At 38.9% G+C, this 9443-nt stretch overlaps 2 protein-coding genes across 2 annotated transcripts; both read right to left on the reverse strand.

Annotated features, from left to right (window-relative positions):
- Positions 1-469: 469 nt before the first annotated feature.
- Positions 470-4121, reverse strand: thumpd1 (THUMP domain containing 1). The gene is made up of 5 exons (XM_042485478.2): positions 3650-4121; positions 2721-2883; positions 2540-2625; positions 1946-2108; positions 470-1282 (listed from the first exon to the last, which is right to left on the reverse strand). Exons 1-5 carry the CDS (start codon positions 3854-3856, stop codon positions 951-953), a joined length of 951 nt encoding a protein of 316 aa, XP_042341412.1. The 5' UTR covers positions 3857-4121; the 3' UTR covers positions 470-950.
- Positions 4122-4303: 182 nt separating this feature from the next.
- On the reverse strand, positions 4304-9278 carry eri2 (ERI1 exoribonuclease family member 2). Its single transcript, XM_042485565.2, has 9 exons — positions 9090-9278; positions 8758-8816; positions 8570-8650; positions 8345-8472; positions 8071-8233; positions 7635-7735; positions 7114-7195; positions 6930-7018; positions 4304-6493 (listed from the first exon to the last, which is right to left on the reverse strand). The coding sequence occupies exons 1-9, from the start codon at positions 9110-9112 to the stop codon at positions 5054-5056; spliced, it is 2166 nt and encodes a 721-aa protein (XP_042341499.2). The 5' UTR covers positions 9113-9278; the 3' UTR covers positions 4304-5053.
- Positions 9279-9443: the final 165 nt, after the last annotated feature.

Consider the following 9443-nt stretch of genomic DNA (forward strand, 5'->3'; position numbering starts at 1 on the left):
TGTGTTGTGAGATTATAGTGGTTACTGATCCAGATAATTACTTTTCTGCTCTCAAATACATGTAAATTCACATAAGTACAGACACCTGCAAGACTTAGAAACTAACTGAAAACTGATATTTACAGCAGAAGGTGATGCAGCAAAGAATATTAGTAGATCGTATCACAGATTTTGATAAATTATAGATCCTTGAGCAAAAATCACATTATACCTGTCACACAGATGACCATGTCTCTACAAATGAGGGATTAACTCCATCTTGTGGTGCAGAGAATAAGTGCCAGTTCAGTGACGGTGTAAACATTACACAATGTCAAACGCTTAACTGCATGTGAACGGACATCTTTCAGATGCAAATTACTTATTTCATTATGTTCATTTTGATGCCTCTTACCTCTCATCTACTTTCACCCCCTATAGTGTCAATCACAGAAGCATTATGTACCATAAAATGAGGATATGCAGCAAAAACAGTCAAACACGGGTAACTTTATTTTAGGAACTGCTTCAGATAATAACAGTTACAAAAACCAGAGATTACTAAATGTAACATATAAGTTAACCTGAATAAAACCCCTTTCTTTCAGTAAAAATGGCAAAAAATAATGAAAAATCAAATTCAGCATTAAAAAGTGAGCTGATGGCAGTTTTGCTGCAGAATGGTGATATGTATGGTTAATTCAGAATCATTTACTTAAAAATGGACATCTCAATGAAGCTGGTACCAACGTATCATAGTTATGTTTATGAATACTGAAAATGACATTAAATTATTCTTACAAATCTTTGTCAAATCATAAAATCCATCATGAAAAATAAAACTGACTTCGCTGTGAACCTTTAATTTCAAACAAAAAGCACTACAATATAACAGAACTTGAGATGTTTTCTTTTTTTTCCTTTTTTTAGAAATTTAAAATCTGACAATCAGCCTCTCTAAATGTGAGCTCCTACTCCCCGCCACCGTCTCTCTTATCAGCCTCCTTGTTGTCTTGTGGCACACTGTCGTCATTGTCTTCGACGCCTTTCTTCTCGTCTTTGTTCGTGTCCCCTGCGTCCTGTTTCTCCTTCTGCTCAGCTGCATTAGTCTCTGTTTTTGCTGCTGTCACATCAGGCTTTGGTGTGTCCTCTTTCACTACCTCCTGAACATTGTACTTTCTATACAGTGTATAGTCTTTTACCACACTGATGCAGCACACTGCTTTGATGACCTCCACAATGATTGTCAGTTCTGGGTTGGTCAAATCAACCTTGTTCTTGGGGTTCAGCTTCCCCACGAGACCTACGAATAAAAAAATATTCATGGTCAATCAAAAAGGTGAAATTCACTTTTGATTTCCTTTGCTTCTCTGTCTGTCCACAGACTCTCATACTGGTTGGTTTTTATATATAAGAGTCTACTTGGGCTGGCTCCTTCTTATTTGTGTAAATATACAGTATGTTTAAACACAAAAATCAATATGGGCTGCACTCTCACAGTATTGTCTTGATGTTGGTCCCCAAAGTTCGCACAGAACTTGGCAAAAAACGTTTAAATATGCCGCCCCCTCTACTTGGAATAACTTACAGAAGGACCTGAAACTATCTGATCTAATCACTATCGAGGAATTTGAGTCATTTTTAAAAGATCAAGAAAATAGCACTTTTGGTCAGTGTGTCTGCTACTCTAATATTCACCGAATAGATAATTGCACATATTAATGTATTTGATTGTTTTGTGTTGCATTTTAACTGAAGGTTGTGCTCAGTCTTTGAAATGTGTGATAGCTGTATTTGTTTGTATTTATTGTTGTAACAATGTTTAAAGCTGCCCTATTGGCCAGGTTGCTCTTAGAAAAGATATTTTAAATCTCAGTGAGTCTTTTGCCTGGTTAAATAAAGAATATAGAGGGTTTTTTTCACTTAACAATATTATCAGGCTTTAATAGCTTGATTCCATAACTACCTGCGATTGACTTGATGATGTCATCTCTCTTGTTGTGGCTGCTGTTGCGAGCCTTGAAGGCGATCTGGTAGGTGCCACAGTTTGGAGTTTTGAACCAAGGCTCCAGGAAAGTAGTCAGGTACTTCACCATGTCATCCTGGAAGGCCTTGCATGTTCCAGTTACCTGGATGCGGAGAAAAACAAGGATAAAGACACTGCAGAAGACAGCAGGAAGCTGTAAACTGTTTGTGTTGATTTATACTCTAACATTACATTTGAGTGTTATGACAGATGATTAAACAATGACAATTCATTTCAACAAACTCTATACTATTCTTGCATTTATATATCAAACATCTTGTAAAATTATACACATATTTGTACATATTTCTTATTTTTATATGGAGATACTGTGTTATAGGTTGTCACATAAAGCACTTTTTTAAAATATATTTTTACATACTCCTTATTTTCTTATAATCCTCTATGCTTACACATAGGAGCAACTGTAACAAACGATAATTCAATGAATGAAATAACTCTGTTTCTGAACATCTCTTCATGCTGCATCTATTATATAACGAATGTTGACGAATGTAAATTTTAGCTTCTCACCGGTAGCATCCGAAGAATCACACGTGACTTTTTCTTCTTGGTGGTGTAGAGATCAGACAGGATGTGATGCACCAACTTGTCAGACTCTAGAGGAGGAAAAACAAAAAAACAAAAATTGCGACAACAATACTTATAAATGGCTGCAAATCACATTAATGACTTGTTCAGTAAAGTGACTTACCCAGATTGTGAGTTTTGATGAAGATGACATTGTTTGCTCCGCTGTCCAAAGCCTGGAAGCGCCCCTCCTGTTTCGCTCCAGATGCTTTCAACTGTGCCACTTCTTTCTTCAGCGCTTCATCAACATCTTCTTCTTCACTGCTGCTTTCATTATTTTCCTGCAACTGTGATCACGAGAGCAGCTTTTTGTTAAAGCAACTTCAATGAATTAATTAGTCCATAGTTAAGTACTAAAAAATGCCTCATACACTTTGAATGCAATTTGATGTAATTTAAATTACTTTTTTGTCAAAATAAATAAATAAATACAATACAATTACAATAATTCAGGGCTGGCCGATATGGAGAAAATCAATTATTGTTTGGACAACAATTTGGACCAAAAGACCTCAATACTGATAGAGGCCTTTTTGATAATCATCAATAATGCGGATATAATGTCTGGTAAGTTCAGACATTTAGATCACTTTACTTTAATATCAGGGAAAGACAGCACTCATATTAATTTGCTATTACAGCAATTCCTCACATTTGGTAAGTTGGAATTCATCTAGACACTTTTGTTGGAAAAATAACTTAAACAATTCAAACATTACTCAAACTTGTCGATGAGTTGTTTAAGCATTATATCAGGTTTTAGGTATTTCGAAACCCCTGGCTAAGAAACACGTGTCAAAACCAACTTGACCAGTTTAATTCAAGTCCATAATAAAGGGAAAGTGTAAACTTAGAAGCTTTTACTCTGGCTACCTTTATGCACTACACAGGAGCGATATGCAATTAAGAATAGTATTAAACATGGTTAAATATGCACTTTAGTCTGCACTTGTTCCAACTTGCACAGTGATTTAAATGTGTAAAATGCTAAGTAAATAACTAACAAATACAGAGATGTATTGTTTTTCACAAATTAAAGTGAGCCGGACTGACCTTCTCGGGCCCATAGAGCTCGTCTGCGTATTCATTGAGCAGATTTAAGGCCTCCAAAGTGCACTTCCTCTCGTTCATGTTGCATGTGATGAGGATCCCCTGCATGCCCACCTCCAGCTCCCGGGAGCCCTTCCACCGCTTGTTGTGGTGTCCGGCCGCGTACCGCTTCTTGCTTCGTTTCCTCGAGTCGTTGGACACGGCCGACATGTTAGCAGATGAGCTTTCGTACTAACAGAAACCTGCGTTTAAACTCAACACCAGCGGGCTACCGTGTTGTTTTGGTTACTCCCCCTCAGCGTTATTAGCCGTTAGCTTAACAGTTAAGGCTAAGTTTTCAGGGATTTTAAAGCTGCAGCGACTACAATGTAAGATGCATAAGCAGTTTAAAAGACGACACCGCCTGCCCGCCTAAACGTGTGTTAAAGTCGAGACTGTAGATGTTTCACGGAGCAATGTCTCATTCAGTCACAACATAGCACGTTTTTGCTTGCCCTGTACGGTGCGTCAGGAGGGACAAACGTCCTCGGATGTTTTCGCGAAACATTGTGCACCTTTGGATAATTTGCAATGATTGCTGTAAGGTTATACACAAGCATAAGGGACATATAAAACGGGGTTTTTATGCTGTTTTATTAAACCCCTTCATTTTCTGGTGAATCTCTTCCTGCACTAATTTTCCGCATTGATTAATGTGCATAATGAGTACTTTTACTTCTGGTATTGTAACAATATTTTAATGCACATACTTTTGCATACTTATGATTTTGAATGCAAAGTGGTATTGCTAAGATATGAAAACCAACCGCAAATAAAAACCGTATAGCCAGAGAGCGAAATCAAAAGATGAATACATGAAATAAAGTCAGGATTAAAACAGTCTTGTATTATTTATGTAACATTTCATTTGATCTCCAATGCACTTTTCCAATATAGTATAATTACTGTACAAAACATAGAAAATTTAATTTAGTATCAGTGCTCATTATTGGTTGAAAAATATCCACATCATGCAATTATTTTTTTTACTCATTTCATTAGTTGTATTACTTTTATGTCCTACAAAATAAGTTTAACATTCAAAAATATTTACTTTCCAATCAGGTGAAATCCAAAAATAAATGAAATTGATTTATGGGGGCTTTTTACATGATAAAAGAAAATTAATTGTCCAGACTGGTATTAGTAAATCAAATTGACCACTCACTAAGTCAATAAACACGACGGCTTTGATTTGTACTGCTGTAGGAAGCTGATAAAAGGAGATCGACTTGGTGGTTGTTGGTTTGACTGAAACAAATTAACAAACAAACTACACTGAGGATCTTTTGGAGAAAACTTTTCACAGTGAGTCGTCTATGTGACTGAGACATAACACTCCCGGCTTTACTTTTCCTCCACAGTGAGTCAGCAGCTCTTTCTCAGTGCTGACCTCTGTGACGGCCGACAGCTCTGGTTCATCTGACAGAGCGAGACAGAGGAGCCGACAGCAGGCGAGCCGCTCTGCATCAGAGCAGACTCCCACTGAAAGAACTCACAGCCCCTCTGGATCCTGCCCCCGCCGCCAGACCGGCGGACCGGACAGCAGTAAAACCCTCGCCCGTGGTTTGGCCCACCATTGGATACGACCTGACGCTTTGCACGACGTCCACATGAACACAGTGGGGATGTGACCCTCTGTCCTCCTTTCGTCGTCATAGAAACGGAGGAGCGGCTCATGAACGAGGAGAGCGTGTTGGTGGACAGGGAGTTAAGGACGCTGTTGGAAAAAGAGCCACATGAGGAGGGACGGGGGGGTTTTGCTGGGTCAGTGTAGATGGTAAAGGAAGATTTTGGAGTCTGTTTAAGCTTTGTGTGCTGTGTGATGACTGCTTTGGGTCTGGTAAATGAGTTATTAGGGGTGGAGGTCTTTTCTGGGATGAAGGGTTTGTGCCTGAACAGAAAGGGTGTGTTTGTTTCAGAGTTTTTACAAGGCCCGTCTGACTTGAGTCCTGTTTTGCGCTGATTTGATTTGCAATCCCGAGTTACAGTTTTAGGCACAGCAAAACAATTTTTGGGCTCTGAAACTGTTGAATGCTGCCTGTTATTATTTAAGTGATTATACACATTAACTTGGGATCTCATCTTTGTAGGCAGAGACGTCATTGATGATCCCCCAGTTATCTTTTGAGTTTTAAAGTGGTTTTCAACGCTCACTGTTGCTCTTATATCATCCCGATCGCCTGTTAAATGTGTACCATTAGGCTCCTTCCACACATGACATCCACCGTCAAAATCTGACGCATAATCAACAGCAAATTCTCTTTCTGTTTCACTGATCACATCATCATCACCCATCAGCACCACATCATCGTATGATCCACACCTTTCCTCTGTTTCCACGAAAATTTCAGCATCCTCTTCTTCTTCCACACCCTTTACTGTTGCTCCTGAGTTGGAGGGCTGGTTCGGCGGAGGCTGATTTAAAATGCAACCCACAGTCGTTGAACACAGAACAAGGCTGCTGCTGTTGTTGTTGTTATTGGAAGCTGAAGAATGATTTAACAGGACTGAAGAGGACATATTAGCGACAGCAGCTGCTGACCTCTTGCTGCGTCCCCAGGGTGGTGTAGTTGTACCATTCAGCACAGTCTTTGGTGCAATCAGGCTTTGACAGATTTGAACAGAACTTGAGTTCTCCTTTGTGTCTAAATCCCTTGTGATTTTCTCTGAACATGATTTAGGGGGATTCTTGAATGATGCGGGTTTATTTGTGGTAAGTGTGTTTTCCTCTTTATTGTCATTGGATTTTTCTTTTTTGCTGTCTGCAGCTGTATTTCCAAACATGGGTCTGACCATTGACGGGGTCTACGAGAAGAAGATAAGATTAGAGTTATAATCAGGGATTCATGAAATATCACTCATCTCTGATTATTCTTGAACCTCAATTAAATTCTGTCAGCAGTCACTGGTGCTACACGTTGTGTTCATTTATCTTGCTCCTTTTTTTCTCTTGTGAAAGTTCAAACACAACTGTCTAAAAGCTAATCATGTAAAGGTCATGAATATCAGCATTTATGATTTGCAGCTCAGTTATGTATTTATGTATTTATTTATTAATCAAAAAAAAGTCTCTCTACAATCATAAATATTACATGTTGGATCTTTTTGAACTAAACAAGCTCCATCCTTAAAAATTTCCATTTGGCCATCATCCAAGACAGTTTGTGCCCGGGGAGATAGAAGGGGGGGGGGCTCATGGGATTTAGGTGTTGGGATGCATCGTTGGACGACGGCCACTCACCCTCTCTAGACTTCTAGTTATCTTCATCACACACCCATCCGACATCATTCTCGCTGCCAAATGAGCTGTGTTTCGGGAGTCATCCAAACCTGAGAAAAGAGGAAAGACAAAGCACAAAGGATTAGACTGAGTATTAACTACGTTGATATACAGCATTTTGATGAAATAACTTGCTTTTTTATACCAGAATGTTCTCTCCCTGAAAACTGTATTCCCAGATCTTGTAGCGCTCCGTTTAGACCTTTGGGTTTCCTGTCATAAAACAGCTGAAAAATACACAAAAAATGGGGGTTAATCTCAGCATGAGTAGCGCCGAGACAATTAGGTCTAGCCCAAGTACTTAGTTAATTTATTTAAAGTTTTATCAGTAAATATTAAGTTACAAGTACTTTTTTCTAGTCACAGTTTATTAAACGTAAACACTTGCTGCTTTTCCTGGTTACTTGTCAATATTATTTGAATACCTTTCAGTTTTTGGACTGGCAGGCAGACCAAACAAGCAAATCAAATACTTAACTTTGGTAACTTACAATGGGAATTTGCCCTAACTATAAAATGCATTTCATTTTAAAGACCAAACAATCCTAAAAATGTTTGGCACACATTACAATTGCTAAAACATTGGTTAGGTGCAGCCATAAGCACAAGAAAGAAAAAGCAACAGAAAGAGAGATTTAAAGATGAAGCAGCTGAGCTTCTGCTTACCCTGTAGGTGCTTCTCAGGTCTATCCAGCTGTTGAGCACATCAGGTTTGTGGAGCTGCTTGCGTTTACATTCGTACTGCAAACAAACTCCAAGATCCCAGTCTGATACGCAACGCAGGTGGAGGCACGTTCAAATTAATCATTTGTGTTTTTGTCAAAATTCATTACTTCATTTGAAAATAAATAAAAAATCCAACACAGTAAAAATAGAACACTATTGTGGTAAGGCAGCTTTTTTCACAGCACATAATGCAACAGAGCCACAGAGCCAGATGAGTCAGTGCTCTTATTCAAGATTTGTAGTGTTTGAAGATAAAAAAAATTGCACTCTAATTGATATTTAGTGTGCGCTTGTCTTCAGTCCAAGTAACTAGGCAGAGACCGACGGTGATGAGTTTTTAGTAACAGAGTTGTAGAGAAATGTAACTGACTTTTACCTGACCATGTGAGGAAAGTACACAGCTTTTGAGAAGGTGAAGGTGTAGAAGATCTCTGTTGTCTGTTGGGAAAGACCACACCCTTCTCGAGCTGCAGGTTTTGCAGCCAGCGGCTGAACCGAGAAAGACAGATCTGAAGGGGGATCCCTGCCTCAACTTGCATCTGTGAGACAGAACAATGAAACTGTTAGATGTTGTGTAAAAGAATAGTCAGTATACTGCAGCAGAAGTGTACTGGTTTGTTTGAGCAGTGTATTTACGCCTGCACAGTCACCTGTGTAATCCCGGTCAGCTCAGTGCAGAACCCGGACAGAATGGGATGCTCTTGAGGTTGGACATAATTATGAAACTCGGACTCGACCTCCCCTGTGGACGTGTTCAGCAGAACAGCAGGAAACTCAACTGTGCAGAGGGAAGAAAGAGGGACATGTATGTTATCAGCAATAAAGGTGAAAAAGAACAAATCACACTGCATGTAACATATTAAATGACTACTTACTTATTTCCTGGCTGTAGTTGTTTTTTTCTCTCCAGCAAGTGGACTCAAAATCAATCACAATCAGATATGAAAATATTTGACCTGAAAGAAATCAGACAGTGTTGTAAAGCCACAGGTGCAATAGTGTAAAAATGTACAGACAGTGGGGGTCGAGATAACACAACATTAACGAAAAGAATTCTACTTACTTGATAATAATGATTTCTTTGACCCATTAGAGGACCGCTGCCTCAATAATCCCAATTCTCTGTGGAGGCAGGAAGGATTCAAGAGCCTCTGTTAGAAACGCAGTAATGTTACTCGCCTACTACCAGCGTTACCTGAATGAAATGTGTATGGGCTAATACTGTTAATCCGTTTCAAAACAGATGTTAGTTTTTCATGTTTAAGTTATATTAAGCACTCAGTTTAACACAAATTTAGAACCTAGCTAACGCTGGTTGTTAAAAACTTTCAATAGCTCGCGTTTCTTTGTGCTCCTAGTAGCTAACGCTAAACACAAACGGAAACAGTTACTTACTTGGCCAGTTTCTTTGTAGACATAACGTTGGCTTTGACTTCAGTTAACTCCGCAAAAACAGTTAAACTAAAGAAAGGGTCTAAGTTAGAAAACGCAGCAAAAGTCGCGCTGTTTTTTAAAAGCTCATCCTTCCGTCTAGGCTTGATTAATTACGGCTGCTAAGTCAGTGAAATCGCACGCGGAAACATGTAATCGATCACAGAAAAATCGGAAAGTTGGAATGTTGCGCATTTCCGGTTTTACTGTTTTTCCATCAAAACAAAAGCATTAATTTCTTTAGACAACATTACACGAACCGAATTCAACTTTTTTTATGCCGATACAGCGTCCGTGTGATTCTGTTATGTAGAAATT

The sequence above is a fragment of the Plectropomus leopardus genome, chromosome 3, assembly GCF_026936395.1.
Source record: "Plectropomus leopardus strain MGB_pleo_1.0 chromosome 3, ASM2693639v1, whole genome shotgun sequence".
NCBI classification, from domain to species: domain Eukaryota; kingdom Metazoa; phylum Chordata; class Actinopteri; order Perciformes; family Serranidae; genus Plectropomus; species Plectropomus leopardus.